We start from the raw sequence: 26,191 nt of genomic DNA on the forward strand, positions 1-26,191 counted from the left end.
AGGTTAAATTACCGCCAGGGAGGTTAAAGCATGGATCCATCCTGCCTTGTATCAATGGTTCAGGCAGGTAGTGGTGGTGTAATGGTGTGGGGAAAATTTTCTTGGGACACTTTAGGCCCTCTTAGTACCAATTGAGCATCATTTAAATGCCACTACCTACCTGAGTATTGTTGCTTACATGTCCATCCCTTTATGACTACAGTCCACCCATTTTCTGATGGTCCCTCCACTGAGAATAATGCACCGTGTCACAAAGCTCAGATCATTTCAAACTGTTTTCTTGAACATGACAATGAGTTCACTGTACTGCAATGGCCTCCACAGTCACCAGATCTCAATCCAATAGAGCACCTTTGGGATGTGGTGGAGATTGGCATCATGGATGTGCAGCCGAAAAATCTGCAGCAACTGCGTAATGCTATCATGTCAATATGGACCAAAACCTCTGAGGAATTTTTCCAACACCTTGTTTAATCAATGCCACAAAGAGCACTAGCAAAGTGTACCTAATAAAGTGGCCAGTGAGGGTATATAGGGTCAAATATGCAAAAGGCTTGGCTTATCCCTACCGGAAAGCAGAAGCCATATTGGATGATCAATTTTTCATAACATGGATAGCTTTAGGATACAGACGTATTTGTGCCATGCTGTATTTACTATGTGAGGTGAGACAGTGGGAGCTTTTGGGTTATCTGCTTGTGAAATCTGCATTGTAGTTAGGAAAGGTTAATGCAGAGGAAGTCCAAATACCAATATTATATTAAAAGTACAGCTGCCCTTTAAATGCCTCTGCTGTAACGAGTGGTAGAATGCATTTGCCATTAATAGCAGAGAAAATGTTTTACTGAACAATATAGAGAGTGTCTATCAGCTGTAATATTGCATGTCAGATATATGAAGACATAGATTTTTTGCTAAGCATGGAGTCAGAAGTTATAAGATCTGTGATCAGAAGTCATCACAGAAGTTATAAAAGCCCTTATGGTATGCGTTGTGTTTTTATACCATATTGCAGGGCTTCCCAGACTTTTTTGGGCCGAGACCCACTTCTGAATACAGTTATTTTTCGGGACCCACTTGCTTGTAATTGAATATTGTAAAGCGCTACAGAATTTGTTGGCGCTATATAAATGCAAATAATAATAATGCATATTTTAAAGGGAGGGGGATGTTAAATTAAATCAATTTACTACGTTTTCATTTATTATTGAATACACTTAATTAATATATAAATAAATATAAGGCTATATGGCACTCACCCTCCTTGCTCTCCCAGCGGTCCACAGTGAAGGTGAATCCCCTGTTTGCCCTCTCCAGGGCCCAGCACACCTCACCCAGAGTCTCCATGATGAGTAGCTCTATGCTGGTCTTGGTGTCCTGGCTCTTCTCCTTCAGATTCTCTACTGGGGTCACAGAAGCTGCCATGAACTCCTGACACCGCTGGGCCACCTGGTCCTCCTATGACACCAAAGCTGCCGTTTCTGCCCGCTATAGCTGAGAGAATCCCGCCAGCAGGACCGAGGAGCTGGTTCTGCACCCCATGAACATATCCTACATAACAGCCCACATACATACTCACTGATGCAAATATCCTCCTTGTGGGAAATGCAGACCAGCCTCCGTAAACTGCATGGGCGGGGTCCTGAATCCATCGCAATTCGACTGCTTTGGCTCTCTGTAATTTGTGCGGGCTCACACAGCACAATTTAGGCAGGCCCGCTCTCAGTGATTTCTGGCTCATCGCGACCCACAGTTTCGGAACTCCTGCCATATTGTAAAGGGTTAGTTCCCCTATTTAGAAACAATGAAAATATAATCTAACATATGCTAGCGCTGACCAATCAGAACTGCTTTGATCCATCCCTGGCTCTCTAGGGAAGGAAGAGGAAGAACAGAATGGTTTTCAAACCCCAGGACTGCTACATCAGGCATGGATGGTAAAGTTGTATCACTCACAGAGGTGAGTGAAGTGGGGATCAGAAGAGCCAGGGGGGTTGTAGGGTGTTTACCGTTTTTTTTCCTGAAAAAGATGATATTGCACTTTACATAAACTCATAAATAAATTGAAACTAAGAGCCGGTTCACACTGAGGCGACACACAGCTCCTTACTACTTCGGGGGCGACTTGTGCATTACCATGCACCACGACTTCGGAGCGACTTGCAGGGACTTCACATAATGGAAGTCTATGCAAGTGGCTCCGAGGTCGCCCCAGAGTAGTTTAGGACTCTTTCTAAGTCGGAGCGACTTGTGTCGCTCCTATTAGAACGGGTCCTGTAGCGGTCAATGGACCGTGAGGGCCTGACAAGTCGCGCTAGTGTGAACCGACTCTTAAATTCACACAATTCTGTAAAAAGCAGCAAGCAGACAGGCTCTTTATTGTATGCAATGTCTCTCCTGCAATGACATACATCTAGCTGCCAGCTTGCTGTCTTCTCCAACATGTAAACTGGGCAGCACATGCACAGATCAGCTTACATCGTCTACACGGTCCCAGTTTGCCAGGATGACTGGCTTCTGTGCATGCATGGGAGTAACTTCATCCTGTGGCAGCCAATGAAGATGGTCAAAGACCGGCACCCAGAAGATGCCAAGGGATGAGAACTGTTGAAGAAAAAATAAGTTTAGCTCTGTTTTAATATCTAACTGTAAAGTATGAAATCAACAGCTATAATAAAAAACAATAAGGCCCCGTTCACACTGGGGCGACGCTACTTTTGCCGGGCGACCTCATAGGTCGCGGCGTGCTGCTCGCACCGCGACCTCGAAGCGGCCGGCACGGACTTCATAACATTGAAGTCTATGCAAGGTCACTCCGGGTCGCCCCAAAGAAGCTCCGGACCCTATTTCAAAGTCGGAGCGACTTGTGTCGCTCCTATTAGAATGGGTCCGCAGCTTCTCTATGGAAGGCGACCTACGGTGACCTGTCAGGCGACCAGGTCGCCTGACAGGTCGCCCTAGTGTGAACGGGGGCTTAAGCAATGACCGTGATAGTTTAGCTTATTCTATTTTATACACAGTAAGGTCTCTTTCACATGGGCAGCTGTAAAAACAAGAGGTTGATCCACGTTTTTGCTGCCTTCCGGCTACCCACCTTACATGTATAATGATGGGCTAAGGGGTTTGTACATATTGCTGCAGCCACAATTTCATGGCACAGGCAGATTTTGGCTTGTGGTTGTTTCATTAGAAGATCATTGTTTAGCTGGACAAAAAAAAAATTCAGGAGGCAGCAGTATTGCCTTAGAATGCCTGGCAGCTGCTGTTCTACCACCCTCTGAAACGTAAGGATCACTATTTAGAGGGTGGTAGAAAGTCCCACTCATGTAAACCAGCCCTACAGTTAGGGCTTGTGATGACAGGCCTTAGACTTGTGTCAATGATCATTCATAATTCACTGACCAAGCATTTGACCTGCAGTTGGACTCCTTCTGACTTGCATTTTAACTGCTTCAAGTGGTTTTTGTATTCCCATAGACTTTTATGAGACTACAAAACCCAATTGATGCCAACAAAAGCCCATGGCCACCTGACTTCTCCTTTCTTCCTGTTTCAGTGACTGTGGTCATCAAGACAGGAGGTGATGGGAAATATCTTAGTTGATGACATTGCAAAGGAAACTTTTTTTAAATAAAGGGAGGAAGGTTTATAAACTCTATAACCACTTGCCGACCAGCCGCCGTAGTTTTACTGCAGGAGGTCGGGTCTATTACGCTCCGTGTAACAGATAGTGGGGGTGTCCGTGCGCCGACAGTTGGTGTGCACACATGCCAATTGGTCAGAGGTGTAGCCAATCTGTGGTTCCGCCGGCCACCCACGATCGCTCCCCATGGAGACAGTCTCTGTGTTCATCCAGTGAGTACAACCCCCATACAGTTAGAAAGCACTCCCTAGGAGCACATTTAACCCTTTGAAGGCTCCTGGTGTTAACTCCTTTCCTGCCAGTGTCATTAGTACAGTAACAGTGCATATTTTTAGCACTGATTACTGTAGTAATGTCGCTGGTCTCCCCAAAAGTGTCAGTTAGGTGTCCGATCTGTCCACCGCAATGTGGCAGTCCCACTAAAAATCGCTGATCGCCGCCATTACTAGTAAAAAAAAAGTAATGGGAGTATCTTGTATGTGTGCAAGAGGGGGGTTAATGTTAGAAAAATGGGTCTCTTTGGCACAAAGTATATCTGCGTTTTGGGAGATTGCTTCTTTCCATAGAAGTTTCCTTTTGAATGGAGAATTGAGCCCTTTGGCATTAATTGGAAGTAATGTTGAGGGACATATTTTGAATTCTGGCGACTGGACTGCTGAGGTTGAGCGGGACTATAGTGTTTTACACAACGTAGAAGGGAAAAATCCAAATATTACATTTTTGATTTGAAAACTAAAACAGAATAACAAGTGGAACTGTTTGCTAGGAAATACAACTATTGTTCTTGGTTAAGCGGTCCCAATGTGACAGTAAATGGACAACTGGTAGAAACACCCTTCACAGAAAAATATAACAAAGTGATGAGGTAAGAAATATTTGATGCAGAAGGTATTCTAAAACAACGTCCATCTGAGTGTGCTAAGCACACTTTCTCTATCGCTCATTGACAGACGTAGTCCTCGGTGATACAGCACCTTCGGGTTATGTTGCCTCCACAGGAGTAGGACTAGACAGGAAATAAAATGCTCTGGCCACACCCTAGGGGCAGTCCCAGAGGGTATATCCTCTCTCTCTCTGCCTCAGCAAATCAGTTTTTTTCTGTCTAGTCAGGAGTAAGGACCTAGATACCTTGCTGGGATCTTCGGTCCTGGCAGGATTTTTTTCTTAGAAAAGAATTTTTTAAGACAGCTTTTTTTCTCCAGTGTTCCTGTGAGATCTTCAAGCGAGAAAGCTGAACTGGGCGACGGGCTGGATGTTGAGATCCAGTGGTCACCCCAGTTCAGCCTACGAGCGCGTGCAGGCCATAGCTCCGCGCTGGGTCGGCCGCGACATAGTCCCACTGGACGGGGACTGACCCTGCGAGTTAAACGTCTCGCTGAAACGCCAAAGACCATGAGTCACGGCGCCCGTATTGGTCGACAGCCCTCCTACCTCGGTGGAGAGGGGTACTGTCAGGAGTTGGCGCCCGCCTGGTTCCGGTATGGTGAGTAGTATGTTCCCCCTTTCCCCCTGACGGGTCTTGTGGTGAACGCGGGCCCCTCTCTGTAATGGTAAGGATGGGTTCCCCTCTATCCTACAACATGTCAAGATCCCCCTAATTGAGTGTGATTTTTGTGTACAAGAAGCCAAGAGGCTTGGTTTGGGAGCTGACAATCTAATTGTAAAGATGTGTAAATGATTGTAGTCAGTGGCAGTACTAGAACTTTACTGTGATAGTATAAGGTATCCTACCTGTCAGTAGCCACAGGGCGATGTCTATACATGTATACTGCATTCCAGATCATTCCTCCAGCTAAGCAGCGGACCGCATATGGCCCGCTAGGGTCCGGTACCTCCGACCACGCTGACCACCATGAGGGTGAAGGGTTGTGAGGCCGAGATCCTTCTGCAGACATGCCGCTATTCTGTGCAGGCCGCCGCCATTGTCTGGTAGATCGCACGAGGCCGCCATTTTGGTGTAGCCTCGTGTCTCCAGCATGGGGGCGGCCATGTTTGAGGTGACTCAAACACCTCATGGAGCCAGGGGGAGGAGCCGGCAGGCGTGTTAAGGGGCGGAGCCGCCTCTTTTACCCAGGAAATAGGGCCAAAGACTTCCTGTCTGTAACAAGACAAGCACTGAGCAAGCTGATGAAAACTTCTGTGCATCAGGGATGAGCCTTGGGGTCTGTCTCTCTCTCTCTGTGGGGTCCAAAAAGGCAGGTAACACTGAGGGGCGCTGTTGCGACTGGGGGACACAAAAAAAAAAAAAAAAAGTTTTTTTTTTTTTACTTTGTCATTTTTTGTCGCTGGCAAGTGTCTTGTATAATCATTGACCCTGCCGCATAGGTATCCCCACCTGATCCCCTCAAGGTGGCCACAGGACCCTCCAGTACCCCACTTGTTTTTAATGCATTATCGGCAATTTTGGAGTCTTTGGTATCCCGGGTGGAGGTGGCCTGTCAGGGACGGGGGTCAAGTAGCGACCCCCGCCTACCCCTATTGTTTATCAGATACTTCAGATACGGATTCGGAACTGGTCAATGCAGTTGCAGGTCCCTCTTAGGGGGCTGTTGTCTCAGGTAATATCTCCTCAGCAGTGAGGAGCACGTTTCTGCCTCCGCCATAGCACAAGAGTGGTGGATGCACTAGTTGTGTCCGTCCGGGAAACCTTTAGTCTTGAAGTTACACCGGCAGAGGTAGCTGAGACTGAGATTCCTTTTTGGTACTTGTTAGCCTACCAAAAGGGCGAAGGATTTTCCTTTACCCAAATGGGGTCGTTTTGAAACGAACCCCTGTTATTTCCAAACGCATGGCTAGGTGCTATCCGTTTGAGGAATTCCTCTTTATAGGATAGACGGTACCACCTGCTGTCTTGCCACAGACTGTTAGGATAAAAAGACCTCGTAACTAACGAGGACCTTCCTTTTCTGCTCATATAGAGTTGTTCGTTCCGCGAGGGCGGGCGATAAGGCGAAACCCTCCAAAGCCCCTTTAGAGGGGTTTCAAAGGGCGCTGGTCAGGTAAACAAAGAGTCCGGCTCAGCCAAGCCTGAAGAATATAGCCTGATGCGCCCCTACCCATCTCTGGGGTGGGGGGGGATGTCTTCACCGGTTTCTGGAGGACACAGGATCGAGTTTCGATCACTTCCACCGGTGCGATTCTGCCCTTCTAACATTGAACGGTTTCAGGGGTTCTATTCGAACCTATTCACAATGCCCAGGAAAGAGGGCAAGGTGCGTCCAAATCTGGACTTGGGAAGAAATAGAGTCCATCCGTACAGTGCTGGCCTCCCTGCATAAAAGAGATTTCCTGGCGTCCATAGACATATAGGATGCCTATCTTTATATCCCCATCATCGCAGGACATCAGCGTTTTTTCGCTTTCCCAAAGATCATCCCTGGTTCCCACCAGGAGACTGAACTATCTGGGCCTAAGGTTGGATACATCCTGGGCAAGAGAGTTTCTCCTTGCTGGGAAACTCCATAAGGTTCAGTCAACGATTCGGATGTTGCTGTCCGTCAATTGGCTGGGACTGATGGTGGCCTTCTTAGAGGCAGTACCGTATACCCAGTCTCATACCCGAATTCTCCTGAAGGAGATTCTTTTTTAATGGAATCAGAATTCCGATTCCCTGGACAATCGGATCCGGTTGAGCGAGCGGACCAGGAAGTCTCCGATGCTCAACCAGGGGAAGTAATTTCTTCCGATAGTATCCAGATTACCAATAAGGGTATCGGAACTGAGAGCGATCAGATTTTGTCTGATTTACTGGATCGAGCAGCTCTAGAGCAGCCCGATTCGGATCCAATCGCATATGGCCTCTTCATCCAGAGGTTTTTTCCCTAGCTGTCCCTTCATTGGGACATCCCGGATGTGGATCTGTTGGCACCTTGGCCTAACAGGAAGGTGCGGAGGTTTGTAGCTCGCGCCACGATCCTCTAGCGGACGCAGCAGAAACGCTGATCGCCCCGTGGGGGCAGTATCAGCTACGGCATGCCTTCCATCCTCTCAAGTTGCTGCGGGAACTTCTTCGCAGGATAGAGGTGGAGGGAATTCCAGTTATTCTGGAAATTCTGGATTGACCTCGTCAAGCCTGGTACGCCGACTTGGCGAGGCTAGTCGCGGACGCTCCTTGGAGACTTCCTCTCAGGGAGGATTTGCGGTCTCAGGGACCGATCTTCCATCTTGCTTTACAGTCGCTGGCTTAATGGCCTGGCCATTGAGACCCAGGTACTGAAGGACAAGGGAGTGTCAGCTTCAGTTATTCCTACCTCCAGTTAAAGCAAGGAAAGCGACTTCCAGCACATGGAAGTCTTATATTGCATGGTGTGAATCTATTGGATTTCCCCCACAGACCTATTCGGTGACCCGAATTTTGGTCTGTCTGCAACAAGGGGTTGAGCAGAAACTATCCTTGAGCACGATCAAGGGTCAGGTTTTCGGCGTTAGCAATCTTCTTTCAAGAAACCTTTGGCTAATCATTCCTTGGTGCGGAATTTCATCCAGGGGGTGCGACATCTGGCTCCGCCAGTGCGCGCACCCTTACCGCCTGGTATCTTAATTTAGTGTGGTCGGTTCTTCAGAAACTTCTCTTTGAAGATATTAGGGAGATTCCCTTGCTTACATTCCCAGAAGGTGGCCTTCTTGGTGGCCATTACTTCTCTACGCAGGGTGTCAGAACTGGCCGCATTATCCTGTCGTTCCCCAGATCTGGTGGTTCATAGGGATAAGGTGGTTCTTCTTCCGAATCCATCCTTCCTTCCTAAAGTGGTTTTCGTAAGACGGACTCACTTTTTGTGATCACGGATAGCCCTTGAAGGGGGTTGCCTGTGTCTGCCGCGACCATATCTACATGGATCAGTCAGACGGTGGTACAGGCTTATTCTATTAAGGGTCGGAATCCTCCGTTCCCTGTTAGGGCGCACTTCACTCGAGCGCTCAGTACTTCCTGGGCCTTTCGCCATCAGGCGTCAGTGGTCCAGGTATGTAAAGCGGCCACCTGGTCGTCGGTACATACCTTTACAAAATTTTATAAAATTGATGTGATGACATCGGCGGATGCCTCATTTGGCCGCAAGGTTTTGCAGGCCGCAATTTGAGGAGACCGGTGGTCTACCTCGAGGGTTTTTTTTCTGTTTGAAAATTTTTTTGTTGAGTCTCATCATTAAGGATGAGCATTGTAAACTTCTAGTTGGCACCGGTTGGGCCTTCTAGATTTGGATTTGATTTCCATTTTCCCACCCCTCATTTGTGATACTGCTCTGGGACTTCCCGAAGGTGCTGTATCACCGAGGACTACGTCTGTCAATGAGCGATAGAGAAAAATGGATTTTTGTAAAATCTTACCGTAAAATCCTTTTCTCTTAGCTCATTGACAGACGTAGTACCCGCCCCTCTGTTTTTTTGAGTTGGGTTGGGTTAAATTCTCTAAAGACTGCTTTTATGACATAACTGATTTGCTGAGGCAGAGAGAGAGAGGATATACCCTCTGGGACTGCCCCTAGGGTGTGGCCAGAGCATTTTATTTCCTGTCTAGTCCTACTCCTGTGGAGGCAACATAACCCGAAGGTGCTGTATCACCGAGGACTACGTCTGTCAATGAGCTAAGAGAAAAGGATTTTACGGTAAGATTTTACAAAAATCCATTTATTCAGCTAGGTGGAAATCGAACAGTTCGCCCAGGCAGGATTTTACTAAGCTTTGGACATGTAACTTTGAAGAGGTGATTATCCTTTGTCCATCTGTGTTGGTGTCAGTTGTGGAGGTGATGAACAGATGGAATGGTTGCGTGATTTCTGGGAGGAAGCAGGAATAGGTAGGAGACCTCAATTGGTTAGCTTTTTTTTATCCATCTTTAGGTGAAAGGACTGGGACATTTTTTGGTTGATAAGTCCTCAGTAGTTTGGTGGGGTACCCCCAGCGTTATGTGATTTTGTGCTCCTGTAAGATTGACATGACTGGTGCATATGCTCTGTGTAACTCCATTGTGGGGGGAGATAAGACGACAAAGAGGGATATCTTGGAATAAGAAGCAGGTAGAGGCCTAGTGGATCTAGCGGTGTATAGAATTTTCTCCTTTACGTGAAAAAATAGTATTCTGGCCAGGACTTCTCTGGGCGTTTCTGCAAGTAAATGGCCAGGTTTTGTGATTCTGTGCGCACAATCTATGAGCATGTTGCAAGAGGATAAGTTAGGGATTAAAGTGGCAAAGAGCTGTTGTAGATATTTTTTCAGTTCGTTAGGGGGTATCCACTCTGGGATAACTCTAAATTTTATGTTATGATATTGACCTATGTTCAAGGTCTGCTGGTTTTAGTTTGATTTTCTGTATCTCATCAGTGTGGTGGTCATGTGCGTCAAGGAGCTCATTGTACATTTTGCCAATTTCATTTATGTGTTCCTCTATTGTGTCTGTTCTCTTTTCTAGCTAGTCAAGCTTGTCATGCATTTGGGAGAGAGACTTTCTTAGCTCTCTGTGTAAATCTTTTTTTAATGTGATCAGCATGGATTTCAGCATGCTTTCTGACACTGGATTATCTGTTACTAAGTGAAGATGTAGGAGAGGAGCTTTGAGTTGAGGGATCTGAGACAGCCCGGTGATGTTTTTTGCCCATAGGGGTCTTACTGGGAGAGTTAACTGGAGATGAAGCGATCCTCTTACCTCTGTCTGCCTGTGCTTTGGCAGAGTGGAGGAGGGAGGCTGTCCCTCTTTTCTAAGGCACTCAGTCGTGGGAGGTCCGATCGTGCTGGCTGTAGCTGTGCCCTTTATTATGTGGTTGGCCTCTGGTGGCTGATGAGGATGAGCAGCCGGCGCCATCTTGGCTGCTTTGTGGCTCCATGGGGCCAAAATATTGTGTGAGGCAGCCTTCTAGACATGCCGGAGATTGTCCCAGTGCTCTCCCCTCATAGAACTAGGGATTGGGGCAGAGCTGGTCGCAGATTGTTGCACTGGATCGCTGCTTTAGTGCAGAGCACGAGTCTCAGGCTGCTATCCCGATCCATGACTAGTCACTCCCCTCCTCTATAGCCATTTTTTTGGCAGGTGGCAATGAACTTCAAAAGAGACAAAAACTTGCGGCAAAACCTAGAGAACACAACATGCCCTTGGGCTCCGTTCACATATTGGCGTCTTGGATCAGGGGCAGAATCGCTGCGATTCTGCCTGCGATCCGAGAAGCCAATAAACGGAGCCTCAAGTGCTTGGCACAATGTGAAGCGACTCTTACGTGCTTGTGTTTATTGTCCCATCCGCCTGCCATTTTTTTAATTACCTAGTGCAACCTTTTCAACAGAGGAACCTGTGGCAGTATGGTTCATGGGAGCAACTCAGTACAAGCAACACTCGATGGACATCTAGAATTGTGTAGTGGCCCCTAATAGATAAATAGAAAAATATATAATATAAGTGTCAATAGAAAACTTCTGGAGAATATAAAATGTTGCTCACATGAACCATACTGCCACAGCTCCCGGAAAGGACGTTTCCTATGCACCTTCTATTTTTATATTTCATATTTATTGTATTTTTTATATATCTCTACATTTTGTACCTTTAGTTGTTCTGTAAGTACAACATGGGTTATTCCCCCGTTTCCCTTTTCTTCTTTTACTCTCCCCTTTTTAGGCCCACTGGCATACATCATCAATCAGTTTGTATCTCATTGTAGATACGTACATTTACACACTTCACATCTGCTCCTGATGAGTGAACATATTCACGAAACGCGTAGAGCTGTTTTGGATGCAACATCCCTACTATCATATGTTTATCAACGGATTATTTTCATGTATTTCATTTTTTAATTAATATTCATCCCATGGTTTTATGAGCTGTTTTGGATGCAGCATTCCTATTATCATGTGTTTATCACCAGATTTTTATGCAATTCATTTATTAATCATTATCTATTCCATGGTTTTATGTTGCTGCTAGACTAGAGAGACACTTATGTCATCATTGATATTAGTATGTGCAATCATGTCATGTTTTGTAACAATATGTGGACATTATTATGTATTAATTATATGTTTTTTACCAGCAATAACTCAATATTGTTTTTACTATATTATGATGTTACGTGTATATTGATGAATTAAATGTGATGCTATATATTTTTTATTGTGTTATGATCTTACATGTACACATATTAATCATTTATATGAGGTTATCTAGCTACTGAACATCACTGCACTAATAACACCCACCCAAAACCCTTTTTAATGTACATTGAGGAAACCCACATTTGCCCATGTGGGGTGCCTCCTGCTTCATATTGCAACGTTAGCAATTGTTCTTTGCCTCTACTCTCGCTAAAATGTTAAGGTCATTTGACAGACTTTTCTTGTTAACAACCATTACTAGATGGGTTGATTTTCTTACACTTTATGCCAAATGTATGAACTACAGTCAGGTCCATAAATATTGGGACATCGACACAATTCTAATCTTTTTGGCTCTATACACCACCACAATGTATTTGAAATGAAACAAACAAGATATGCTTTAACTACAGACTTTCAGCTTTAATTTGAGGGTATATGCTTCACTGATGAGGGGGTATGCTTTGGATCATGAGCAGTTCCTTTCCTTCTCCATACTCTTCTCTTCCCATCACTCTGGTACAAGTTGATCTTGGTCCCATCTGTCCATAGGATGTTGTTCCAGAACTGTGAAGGCTTTTTTGGATGTTGTTTGGCAAACTCTAATCTGGCCTTCTTGTTTTTGAGGCTCACCAATGGTTTACATCTTGTGGTGAATCCTCTGTATTCACTCTGGTGAAGTCTTCTCTTGATTGTTGACATTGACACACATACACCTACCTCCTGGAGAGTGTTCTTGATCTGGCAAACTATTGTGAAGGGTGTTTTCTTCACAGGGAAGGAATTCTTCGGTCATCCACCATAGTTGTTTTCCGTGGTCTTCCGGGTCTTTTGGTGTTACTGAGCTCACCGGTGCGTTCTTTCTTTTTAAGGATGTTCCAAACAGTTGATTTGGCCACACCTAATGTTTTTGCTATCTCTCTGATGGGTTTGTTTTGTTTTTTCAGCCTAATGATGGCTTGCTTCACTGATAGTGACAGCTCTTTGGATCTCATATTGGGAGCTGACAGCAACAGATTGCAAATGCAAATAGCACACTTGAAATGAACTCTGTATATTTTATCTGCTCCTTGTAAATGGGATAATGTGGGAATAACACACACCTGGCCATGGAACAGCTGAGCAGCTAATTGTCCCATTACTTTTGGTCCCTTAATAAGTGGGAGGCACATATACAAACTGTTGTAATCCCTACACCTTTCACCTGATTTGGATGTAAATACCCTCAAATTAAAGCTGAAAGTCTGCAGTTAAAGCACATCTTGTTTGTTTCATTTCAAATCCATTGTGGTGCTGTATAGAGCCAAAAAGCTTAGAATTGTGTTGATGTCCCAATATTTATGGACCTGACTGTATTATCCTGAAGCCAGCAGCCATGTGAAAAGCATATAAATAAAATGTATGTCTGGATTAATAATTTAAAATGATCACTCGCTACCCATATACAAAAGTTTTCCTTTACAAGTAATTCATCCACCTTCTAACAATTCCCGGCCAGGAGGGGCTGAGTAAAGTTCTGCATTAACTAGTCTAAACAGCCGGTTACCATTCCGCATATGTAGCCAGGTTTAGAGAAATTCTTTCTGCTGGGAGCTGCTGGGATAATTATACTTTCACGAAGAACAAATCAGCACAGTAATAAGCTGTAATTGTTTGTTTCATCTCACTTTCCACCAACAAAACTGAAATTTCTAATGCAAATGTCTGGGTTACTTGGGGATAACACGCATTTTCTTCTCCCTTTGCAAACATCGCTGCTTGTTTTTGTTACCTAAATCATAAAACATATTAGGATTGAATGCTATTATTTTATTTATGTTTGTGTTTATTAAAAACAGTTTCCGAAGTCGCAGTTTCATTAGAGTTCCTAAACGATTTGTAGGGAAACAATGCACACTCTGTAACATGCAGATATAAAAACAAGTGATACATGTAAATGTAAACTATCCCATAAACAGAATTTTTTTTTTTTTGTTTGAAGCTTACCTCTTTAAATGTTTGTTCCCATTTCTGCCTTTCCTTCACTTAAGATTCACTTTTAAGGACATCCCATATAAACACATTGATACCGTACCCCAGCCCAAAGGGACAGGTTGATTAGCACTGTTTGCATCTAAATTGACTACATAGCATAACTCAAAATATGTATGGCCTTCCCCATGTACCTACCAGTCATGCACATCAGAGAATTTGGGTAATTTTGGTCAAAAGGTGAATTTGGGCAGGCACTAGCCTCTTGTACTTGTATATATGGATTATACTAACCACTTGTATATATGGATTATTGGCACATACTGGATATTTTGACTAGTATGCATTCCTTATAATATTGTATTTGTTTTCTGACTTGATCAGGCTTTTGAGTTTGGATTTTGCAATGATATACAGTGGGGATCAAAAGTTTGGGCACCCCAGGTAAAAATTTGTATTAATGTACATAAAGAAGCCAAGGAAAGATGGAAAAATCTCCAAAAGGCATCAAATTACAGATTAGACATTCTTATAATATGTCAACCAACAAAAGTTAGATTTTATTTCCATCATTTACACTTTCAAAATAACAGAAAACAAAAAAATGGCATCTGCAAAAGTTTGGGCACCCTGCAGAGTTAATATCTTGACCCCCAGTCATTTTAAATCCGGTCAGGCACAGGTTGATTAATCGTATGAGCACATAATCTATTTAGTCTTGTTCATCACTAGATGTTTCTATGTTGTTATGGACTTATTTTTAATAAAGACAAATAAATATCCGGTGTAAACTATTGGAGTTTCCCTAAAAGTAGAAACCGTAGTTCTAAACCCAGCCCTAAATCTAAGCCTAAACCAACTTAAGTTGAGATCAGCATTTACAGCCTCCATATTTCTCTCATAGTAAGTTTGCTTGACTGTTACCAATTTTTTTTCTAATAAGAATGATTTTAAAACCTTTGTTTAATAATTAGATAGTATATGAGTCATGGTATATTTTATGGTACATTAGTCTAGTTTAGATCAATTAGGCTTTGTTTATACCATACCTGGCAGATGCCCCTGGAAGGTAGAAATCCTGTTACTTCAGTGATCTCCACTTGCTTCTCAGTCCCATGCTGAGCAGACGGCCTGATACATTGTGAACACAGGAGGTCAAGTGCTCAGCAGAATACAAAGCATTCTCTTAATGGATGGGGTGAAGAGGCGAGGTGTTTACATGCAGATGGGTGCACCCATGTCGAAGGGCCAACCTTCTGTATTCACAATGTATCAGGCTGGCTGTTCAGCATGGGACCCAGGAGAAAATGGAAATGATTCAGTGATTTCCAGGTTCCAGAAGCATCGGCCAGGCATGATACATACAGAGATACATTGGTCCAAGCTGGGCCAATGTAACTATTTAAAAACATCCCATATCTGGAATTCTTCTTTAAAGCAGAACCCCAGGCTCGATAAACACAGTAGCTGTACTCTGGTAGATACATGGTTATTGTTTTAGCTATTACAATATGTAAAGTTCTGTGCAGCCAGTCCTCTGAATTACATACATCTGGCACACTTTATAGCCAGGTGACACTCCTATTTCCTATTTAATTTTTGTTGCTTGCTGTGTCACCTTATTGCTCCTGGTGAAAGTTTTAACATAATCACTCTCAGATTGGCTTCACCTGTCCAGATACATAGACTGGCAGAGGTGATTAAATCTCAGACATGGTTCGGCCCATTATACACTGACAGACCGATTGGATCCACCAGTCAGTTTTTCAGACTGACCCAATTGGACCATCCATAGCTCTCTATGGAGCGGCAGTTGGCAGCAGACATGGATCCACTGACCCCCGCCGACATCTGAGCCTAGCCTGTCTGCTAAAAACAGGCGGATGGGGATCAGTTCCCCACCCGCCAGGGTGATTGGATCAGATGACAGTTGGGTGGAAAACAGACAGGCGGTCTGTTTCCATCCGACCGCCCCGTAGAGAACAGCTGGCTGTGTCCCTGTCTACTCGGCATCAGCGTAGTGGACACGGACCAGCCATGCGTGTGCTTAGCAAAGAGATTCCCCGCTGAGCAGGCGGATCCACTGCCGGAGTCCACCCCCTATGAAAGGGGCTGGACGCAATTCCAAATTGGAGGACAAAACAGTTCACATGTGTGGGTTTTAACTGTGTAGTTAGCTTTATAGAGATCCACTCTTAAAGGCTTGATAATAAATATAAAAGAAATATTATGTTAGGATAAAAATTATTCACGATTTATTGTCCTAGGCAATAGCCTTCAGGATATACCTAAAATAGGCATTGTAGTTAGCCTCTTGAAATAGATCTCTATATAGCTGATAGAACTTCTGTATTGGTTATGGACTACATCAGCTTTGAATGGGAAAGCCAGTTTCAAGAGACACCTGGACCTTAGAAGTCCATATCCACCTTTAAGATGATCATTTTTTCACAATTTACTAGAAAACTGACAAACTGCTATAGAAAATATCACCATTTTCCTAAAATTGTGAGAGCCGCTACCTCTGGCTAAACTTCACAACATAGATGTCCAGTTAGTGAGGGCCGTTTACTTCTGCTAGACTTATCAACCCAAAGTTGCCAGCCTTTTCCCTGGTATGCAAAACTCTACATGCTGTGCATAAAAGTTTAATTATTACGTCTTATAAATTCCAGGCTCCTGCGTCTCCCTCGTAGACGGCATTATATTATCTCACTGCCAACACATATTAATATTTCAGAGATGCTGCATGTATATTCAAAGGGCAGCTGGCCTGTAAAACAGTTTCACGTTTCAGAGAAGCTTTATTTATGGGAAGAGCTGGTCGTCCATATTTCTTCTCGTTCAGCCAGAAAACCGGCTAAAGCCACTTTTTACTGGTGTCAGAGGTGTTCTCTGTTTTATACTCCATTTTGCCAGGGGAGGTGATTTGTTTTTGAAATATGAAAATAGCCCGTGCTGCCGGTTTAATACAAGTAACCTTTCCAGTTCTGAAAACTTGCCGCCCACAGGGGAGCGCCACAAATTATAACCGTAATCTCACTTAAGGTTAGAAGTCCTGCAAGACGGAGGTTTCGGGTTAATGGAAAAGTGACACTGGCGCCCCGCTGCTGCTTGCAGTATCCTTTTTAAAAAGGAAAAAAAAAACTTATACAGACCTTAAACAGGGAAACATTACATGGATTAGAATTTTGCTTTGCAATCATTTTTGAAAATGTTACAGTTACAGTTTTTACTTTACGGCCAAACATGTTTAATCCGCTTAGCTAAAGTGTGGTAGGTTTTGGAAAATGATGTCTTAGGGCTTATTCACACCAGCGTATCTAAATTCAAAAACCAAAGAATGTAAGTAATATATTGTAGTGAACCAGATCTTAGATGTGGTGGCTGCATTTGTTTTCTTTTTTCCACTTTTATTACTTTTTTTTCACCTACCTGTAATACACTCCAATCCTAGGGTGACAACGCTCACTCGCTGTATCATAGCTAAGTGTTGTCACCCTAGATTGCTCTCCTGATGTAGACTACCAACATATCACCCTTTCCTTATCTTCATCACAATGTGTGTGTGTTTGGGGGGGACATAGGTGTGCGCAGCCTATTGCATTAGGGTGTACACCCCAAAGCTCATACACACATGCCTTTGTCTAAAGCCTCAGCTGCACCGGACAGTGAATGAATGGGATAGTAATCTGTGCTGAGTGGTTTCCTGTTCATTCACAAACTGAAGCACAGTAAATGCACTTTACTATGCTTCATTTATGAATGAACACAGTGAGTGAGTGTGCCTAGTTTTGGGCCGGCACGCATGGTCACGGTGTGTACCCCAAACGGCCCCTGTAAATGATGCAGTCGGTGCTGGCGCGCCGATCCATGCATTTTCACATATAGGGTGACACTATCGTGTTTGGATATCACTTCCTACTCGATGGTGTCATCCCTCTGGTGGTCCACAACCCCATAGCGATGCCACTGGTAGTTTACAAAAGGTTGCTGGTAAGGCTGATAACATTGCTTGAGACTTCAGTTCATTGCACAGTAAGTCACATAAACTGACAGGAGCAATAGATATTTTTCTGTACTGTATTTTTTTTTCTTTTTAGTTGGCAGCTGGCTTCTTCTTGAAAGTGTGCCAAGTGGCTCATGAGCTGCTGGAATGTTTGGCCCCTGAGTTCCAGTGAAGGGAACTCTTAAGGCATCAGCATACCAAGACATTTTGGACAATTTCATACTCCCAACTTTGTGGGAACAGTTTGGGGATGGCCCCTTCCTGTTCCAACATAACTGCGCACCAGTGCACAAAGCAAGGTCCATAAAGACATGGATGAGCGAGTTTGGGCTGGACGAACTTGACTGACCTCAACCCGATAGAACACCTTTGGAATAAATTAAAGCGGAGACCACACCTGGAGTATTCAGTCCAGTTCTGGTCGCCAATCCTCGGAAAGGATGTGCAGGAACTGGAAAGAGTCCAAAGAAGGGCAACTAAACTAATAAGGGGGTTGGAGGACCTTAAATATGAGGAGCAATTACAAGCGCCTAATTTATTCTCCTTGGAGAGGAGACACCTGAGAGAGGAAATGATAGCGATTTACAAATACCTCAATGGCGATCCCAGCATAGGTAAAAAACTATTTAGTCTCAAGTAGTGCAAGAGGACACGTGGCCACACAATGAGATTAGAGGAGAGGAGGGGTGGTTTAACCTTAAGCTGCGTAAGGGGTTCTTCACTGTAAGGGCGGTGAGAATGTGGAACTCTCTTCCACAATTGGTGATAGCTGCGGGGAGTATGGCTACTTTTAAAACACTATTGGGCGTGCATCTCACAGATCACAACATTCAGGGTTATGGGAAATGAGCAGTCCACTGACACACACACACCTATACAGGTTGAACTGAATGGACTGATGTCTTTATTCAACCTCAACTACTATGTAACTGTGAGCCAGGCCTTCTCATCCGACATCAGTGTCTGACCTCACAAATGCGCTTTTAGAAGAATGGTCAAACATTCCCATAGACACACTCCTAAACCTTGTGGACAGCCTTTCCAGATGAGTTGAAGCTGTTATAGCTACAAAGGGTGGGCCAACTCAATATTGAACCCTACGGACCAAGACTGGGATGCCATTAAAGTGTGCGTGTAAAGGAAGGTGTCCCAATACTTTTGGTAATATAGTTTGCTTGTATATTGTCCCACTAAAGCGTGTGCACGAGAGACCTGCGAGGAGGGCAATGTTTCAATTGCCATGGGGCCTCCACAGAGTTTAATCCAGCACTGTATGTATGTTTTATGTCTCCACCAGCCCATCCCCCACAGTTATTACCATTTGTATCACATGCCCCTCCCTTTTAGATTGTAAGCTTTCACAAGCAAGGTCCTCCTTATTCTCTGTTAATGTAATTTACCGTTGCTCTTTATTTTGGAAAGTTTTGCACAAACTGTTGGCACTATATAAATGCTGTAAATAATAATATTACTAATAATGATGTTTTACCATTTTTGTGTAGGTAAGTCGAATTTTTGTCTTATCAACCAATTTAGGCAAATGCAAGACTCTAAGAAATGCACCACAAATAGGGCTCTTTCACACGGAGCGGACCGCATTGCCATCCACTCCAGCACTATTTTTCTTATTTTTCATGGACACGGATGACACCGCTCCATATGTCCACATATCATCCCATCCGTTTGCGGATGATATACGGACATAATGTAAGTCTATGGGCATTGCGGATGTCAGCAGATGACACCGCTGACATCCAATTTTGCATCCTTTCCGTTTTTTTAACAAAAATAGGGTTCTCTTCCGTTCCAAAAAACGGAACAGAACTGAAAGGACGAAAATCGAATGTCAGCGGATGGTCATCCGCTGACATCCGTAATCCCATAGACATTTATTATGTCCGTATATCATCCGCAAACGGATGGGGTGATTTACGGACATACGGAACGTCCGTGTGAAAGAGCCCTTAGGCTTCTAGACAGAGTCATCATCTCCCACCACCCGTCACAGCTTTATATAAAATATATCATTCTGACCCCCCAAATCTGTTTAAATTATACCTATAATGCATTCAACCTAGCGTCTCTAGGCAGCTTATTTTTAGGTTTATTGACATTTTATATTCTTTTGTTTATGTAGCTGCTGCTCTTTTTACAGCTCAGCCATCGTTAAGGTAATTAAACATCCTGGATATATTGTTTCTCCCATAGGTAGATCTTGGCTCTTCCACATTAACGTTTTAGGTGCACGGTTTATAGAATTTAACATTTCTTATCTTATTGTGCCACCTGGTGGCCATTGTGTATACTGATAATAAAAGGTGGACTCCAGGCAGATACTAAAGTCAATTGAATGCAGCTTTGTATTCATTATTAAATCATTAAAGCAATTCTGTGTGCTATCAAAAAATAAACTCAAAGACATAAAATTCAGGAGCTGCAGTATACACCTATAATGTGTTCCCACACTCATAACAACCAACTGCGTAAAGATAGTGATGTGCTACTACCATCAATACACAGATGCATCTCAAAAAATGTGAATATCATCAAAAAATTAATTTATTTCAGTAATTCAATTCAAAAAGTGAAACTCATATATTTTATATAGATGTGTTACACACAGAGTGATATATTTCAAACATTTCTTTCTTTAATTTTGATGATTATAGCTTACCAGCTAGTGAAAACCCAAAATTAATTATCTCAGAAAATTTCAGTATTACATAAGACCAATAAAAAAAGGATTTTAAATACAGAAAGGAGGAGGTGAGCTTTGAGCTAGATAGGGGGAGACCTGTGAATGTGGTGTATCTGGATTTTTCTAAGGCATTCGATACAGTTCCCCACAAACGCTTAATCTACTAACTAAGGTCTGCAGGCATCGACCACAAGGTTTGTTCTTGGATAGAAAACTGGTTACATGGGCGTGTCCAAAGGGTGGTGATAAATAATGTGTACTCAGACTGGTCGGGAGTGGTAAGTGTGGTCCCCCAAGGTTCAGTCCTGGGACCAATTTTGTTCACTTTATTCATCAATAACATAGAGGATGGAATCAGTAGCTCAATCTCAGTTTTCGCAGATGACACAAAGATATGCAGGGCCATAACTTCTCATCAAGATATAGAAATCTTACAAAATGACTTGAATAAATTAAAACAGAGTGGGCAACTATGCGGCAAATGAGATTTAATGTAGAGAAATGGAAGGTATTACACTTAAATGCAAATTATGCTCTGGGGGAATCCAGAATGGAGAGAATTTGGGGGTTCTAGTAGATGATAGACTAAGTAATATCATGCAATGTCAAGCTGCAGCTGTCCAAACCGGCAGAATATTAGCATGCATAAGGAAGGGGATATAATCCAGAGACAAAGCTACAATCCTGCCACCCTGGTTTGGCCACACCTGGATTATTCTGTCCAGTTCTGGTCGCCAATCCTCAGAAAGGATGTGCTGGAACTGGAAAGAGTCCAAAGAAGGGCAACTAAACTAATTAGGAGATTGGAGGACCTTAATTTTGAGGAGCAATTACACAAGCTTAATTTATTCTCCTTGGAGAGGAGACGCATGAGAGGGGACATGATAGCGATTTACAAATACCTCACTGGTAATCCCAACATAGGTAAAAAACTTTTTAGTCTCAAGGAGTGCAAGAGGACACATGGCCACAAAATGAGATTAGAGGAGAGGCGGTTTAACCTTAAGCTGCGTAAGGGGTACTTCGCTGTAAGGGCGGTGAGAATGTGGAACTCTCTTCCACAATTGATGGTAGCTGCATGGAGTATGGCTATTTTTAAAAGACTATTGGACGTGTATCGCACAGATCTCAACATTCAGGGCTATGGGAAATGATCATGTCACTGAAACACACACACCCTACAGGTTGAACTGGATGGGCTGTTGTCTTTATTCAACGTCAACCACTATAAAATGTTGGCGTATGTCTATGTACAGTATAGTATGCACTCAATACTTGGTCAGAGGTCCTTTTGCATGAATTACTGCATCAATGCAGCGTGGCATGGAGGCGATCGGCATGTGGCACTGCTGAGGTGGTATGGAAGCCCAGGTTGCTTTGATAGTGGCCTTCAGCTCATCTGCATTGTTAAGTCTGATGTCTCTCATCTTCCTCCTGACTATACCCCACAGATTCTCTATGGGGTTTAGGTCAGGTGAGTTTACTGGCCAATCAAGCACAGTGATACTACGATCATTAAACCAGGTATTGGTACTTTTGGCAGTGTGGGCAGGTGCCAAGTCCTGCTGGATAATTAAATCAGCATCTCTATAAAGCTGGTCAGCAAAGTGCTCTAGCATGAAGTGCTCTAGAATTTCCTAGTAGAGGGCTGCGCTGACTTTGGACTTGATAAAACACAGTGGACCAACACCAGCAGATGCCATGGCTCCCCAAATCATCACTGACTGTGGAAATGTTTGCACTTCATTTGGAAATCAAGGTCTCAAATTCTGGAGGAAGAGTGGAGAGGCACAGAATCCAAGTTGCATGAGATCCAGTGTGAGGTTTTCACAGTCAGTGATGATTTGGGGAGCCATGTCATCTGTCGGTGTTGGTCCACTGTGTTTTATCAAGTCAAAAGTCCAACGCATCTATATATATATTATATAAGTTTCACTTTTTGAATTGAATTACTGAAATAAATTAACTTTTTAATGATATTCAAATTTTTTTAGATGCACCTGTATAATGGATTCCCATATACTGTAAGCATATGTGTAACCATACAGTAAATTTTACATTAATTCCCAAATAAGCATTTGTGACACCGTACTTAAAATTCAACTACAGAAAATGTGCAAAAACACCAGCAACAAATGAGTGTCAATTATAAGCCCAATTAACACAATTCATCAATAATTCTTGTGTTTATTGCATCTAATTCTGTGCTCCACCAAAAAGTGTAGTGTTCCGCCACCAGTGGGAATACTCGCTCACCTGACCAGTGGACCTATATAAATATACAGGTCACGATGCACTTTATCTGGGCATCTGGTAATGTCTCCAGCATCAGTAACTCCAATGAATAATGATTAGACCGGTCCCCTTCAAATCATAGGCCTCCTTCCACTAATCTATAATATAGAGTGCTCAAAAAGGGAAAAAAAAAGAGCCCTCCAATAGTACAATACCTTTTATTAATGTTTCAGCATATAAAACCGCAATACAGCTCAATAATATAATAAATTTGAGTCACAGTCATTACCAACTTTACCCTGAGGAAATTACGTGGGAGAGTGACGTAACGCGTAGGGCATAGCTGTGTGCAGCCTATTGTATTATGGTGTGCACCCCAAAGCTCAAACACACATGCCTTTCTCTGCAGCCTCAGCTGCACTGGGGTCAGCGAATGAATGGGATGTGCTTTGTGTCCTCCTGTTCATTCACAAACTTAAGCATAGTAAACACAATTTAGTATGCTTCAGTTGGGAATGAACAGAGTGAGTGAGTGTGTTCATTCATAAAAGAATGGTGTTGGTAAATTACTTGTTTACTACCCCCCCCCCTCTCCATCCTAAAACTTCCCCTGCTGCAGCTGAGAGCAGAGACAGAAAGCCAGCAGCACTTCTGTTTGGGGGCAATGGGGGGAAGCCCAGTCTGTAGGGGGAATCGGTACCGCAAGTAGCGATTAGGGTGTGCTCCCACACACACCCTGAGCACACCTATGGCATAGGGTGTTAGAGATTTAATTTAGCACACCAAATACATTTTTAATCAAATCTAATGGTAGGGTATATTAATCAGCAAAATCAGATAAGTAAATACAATTTACAGGAAATCACACAAAATCCTGAGGGCTATGCTATGCACAGGTCAGCTTTAAACTTATATGCAGTATAGATAACATTATAAAGATGCAAGGCACTAGAGAGTGTATTTATAAAAAATTATATAGCTGTTCGTCCATCAAAACCACATGTAAATTTGTTCTATATGAGTGGGACCAACTTGAATGCTCTCAGGCTTTATTCTCTGCAGTTTGAATGTGTGAATGCAGAAAATACCTAATTACGGCCACTAGATGGTGCTGACTATCATACAAAACAGATATGCTCCTCTGCTCCATCTTGTGGCCATAATGCAGTATTTTACAAATTCACACCTCCGTACTATAATACTACCTATAATGAATATGAGTTGAAAGCTGGCTTATGTATTGAAAAGCACTCTAGATTTTGTGTGGTTTCTCATACAATTATTCTTATACTTTTGGCGATGAATATAAACTATCATATGATTTGAAAAAAACTTTCTTTGGTGTGCTGATTTATTGTGTATCTGTTGGACAATTATTTGAGGAGTTCTTCACGTAGGCTGGTGTTCTGTCTGACAAATGCCACTCTACTGCCCCACTTTTATGTAATCTTTCTGTGTTTTATTGTTCTGCATCAGTGATTGTTTTGTGCCATTAAAACATGTTTACTATATGATATTGGTATCTTCCTCTGTCCTCTCCTCCTGTTTAGTGTTAGTTAGTTCAGTCCTAGCTAGATCCTCGCCATTTTTTCCACATTCCCTCAGTTAGTGTCAGCCCTGCACAGAGACTGCACTGTCTTCTTACACTTCTATAGATTGCTAAAACATCCTTTGTTCTGCAATCAGCTTAAAGTGGTTCTAGGGCCAATTCACACCATAGAAACACAGTCCACATGTTTTCCGGATGCTTTTCTGCATGTGCGTTTTTAATGTGTTCAGATGCATTTTATGGTGCATTTTTGATGCAGTCCAGTGCGTTTGTTCCCCCCTATTTTTTCTTAACCTTAACCGCTTCCCGACCACCCGCTGCCTTTTTTTACCGTGGCAGGCTCTCCTGCGTAAATCGACATAGACCTACATCGGTCGCGCGCGGGAAACTAGGGGGCGGGCGCGCGCCACCGGCGGTGCGCTCCTGCCCCCACTCGGCAGCGGGGAAGCTGATGCACAGGTCAGGTGGCTCCGATTGCTGCCTGCCAGCCACGATTGTTCCCAGAGAGAGAGAAGGACGGTCAGCTGTTGTAAACACAGCTGACCGTTCTTCTCCCTGGAATGATCCCAGAGCCCCTGTGATCCTTCTATCACCAGTGGACATTGCGTATGTGGGACCCGCTGATTGGCTCCCGCTGTGTCCAACCACAGCAGGAGCCGGTCACCAGTGGTCCATGGACATTGCATATGCGGGACCCACTGATTGGTAGTGATGTCGCGAACCTAAAATTCGCCGTTCGCGAACGGCGAACGCGAACATCGGCAAATGTTCGCGAACCGGGCGAACCGCCATAGACTTTAATAGGCAGGCGAATTTTAAAACCCACAGGGACTCTTTCTGGCCACAATAGTAATGGAAAAGTTGTTTCAAGGGGACAAACACCTGGACTGTGGCATGCCGGAGAGGGATCACACAAAAAAAAGTTCTTAAAAATTGTAATTTTTTAATAGAGAGCCAATTATTGGAAAAATTAAAAAAAAAAATAAAAATAAAAAATGTCTTTGGATTTAGCATCTGGGGGGTCTAAAAAGTGTACCTGTGAAGTTTCAGCTCTGTAGCATGTCCGGAACCAGAAAAAAATACGAATTAGGGTTAGGGCTAGGGTTAGGCTTAGGGTTAGGGTTAGGGCTAGGGTTAGGTTTAGGGTTAGGGTTATTTTTATGGCTAGGCTTAGAGGGTTAGGGTTAAGGTTAGAGGTTTAGGGTTATGGTTAGAGGGTTAGGGTTAGGTTTAGTGTTAGGGGCTAGGGTTAGGGTTACGGTGAGATACTTAGGGTTAGAGTTAGTATCCCTACCCCTACCCCTCTAACTCTAACCCTCTAACCCTAAGCACTAAAAATAACCCTAACCTTAGCCCTGACCCTAACCCTAACCCTAACCCTAACCCTAGCCCTAACCATAATTCTGTTTTTTTTTCTGGTTCTGGACATGCTACAGAGCTGAAACTTCACAGGTACACTTTTTAGACCCCCCAGACAATAAATCCAAAGATTTTTTTTTTTTAAGTTTTCCAATAATTGTCTCTCTATCAAAAATGACAATTTTTAAGAACTTTTTTTTGTGTGATTTAGTGTATAGGGGGTCTAAAAAGTGTACCTGTGAAGTTTCAGCTCTGTAGCATGTCCAGAACCAGAAAAAAAAGATAATTTTTCAGTAGAGCAGGGATGGTGGGAACCCCTTTTACACCTATATGAATTTTTTTTTCTGGTTCTGGACATGCTACATATATATATATATTAAAAAATACTCAAATACCAGCCCTCAAAGGGGCTTTTGGGGACAATATATATATATATATATATATATATATATATATATATATATATATATATATATATATATATATATATATATATATATATATATATATATATCACAGAACAAAAAAAATTACACAAATACCAGCCCTCAAAAGGGCTTTTGGGGACAAAATATATATATATATATATATATATATATATATATATCACAGAACAAAAAAAATTACACAAATACCAGCCCTCAAAAG

At 43.1% G+C, this 26,191-nt stretch overlaps 1 protein-coding gene across 1 annotated transcript in view; it reads right to left on the reverse strand.

Moving 5' to 3' along the window:
* Positions 1-2,469: 2,469 nt before the first annotated feature.
* The window catches only part of LOC309562237 (sodium/glucose cotransporter 4-like), a gene marked incomplete at both ends in the record, with an annotated part of 115,448 nt that continues 91,726 nt past the window's right edge, over positions 2,470-26,191 (reverse strand). The window contains one exon of the mRNA XM_082266358.1: positions 2,470-2,604. Within this exon, the coding sequence (XP_082122484.1) occupies positions 2,470-2,604 (135 nt within the window). The remainder of the gene's footprint in view (positions 2,605-26,191) is intronic.

This window comes from Pelophylax lessonae (genome assembly GCF_965119305.1).
Source record: "Pelophylax lessonae genome assembly, chromosome: 8".
NCBI lineage: Eukaryota > Metazoa > Chordata > Amphibia > Anura > Ranidae > Pelophylax > Pelophylax lessonae.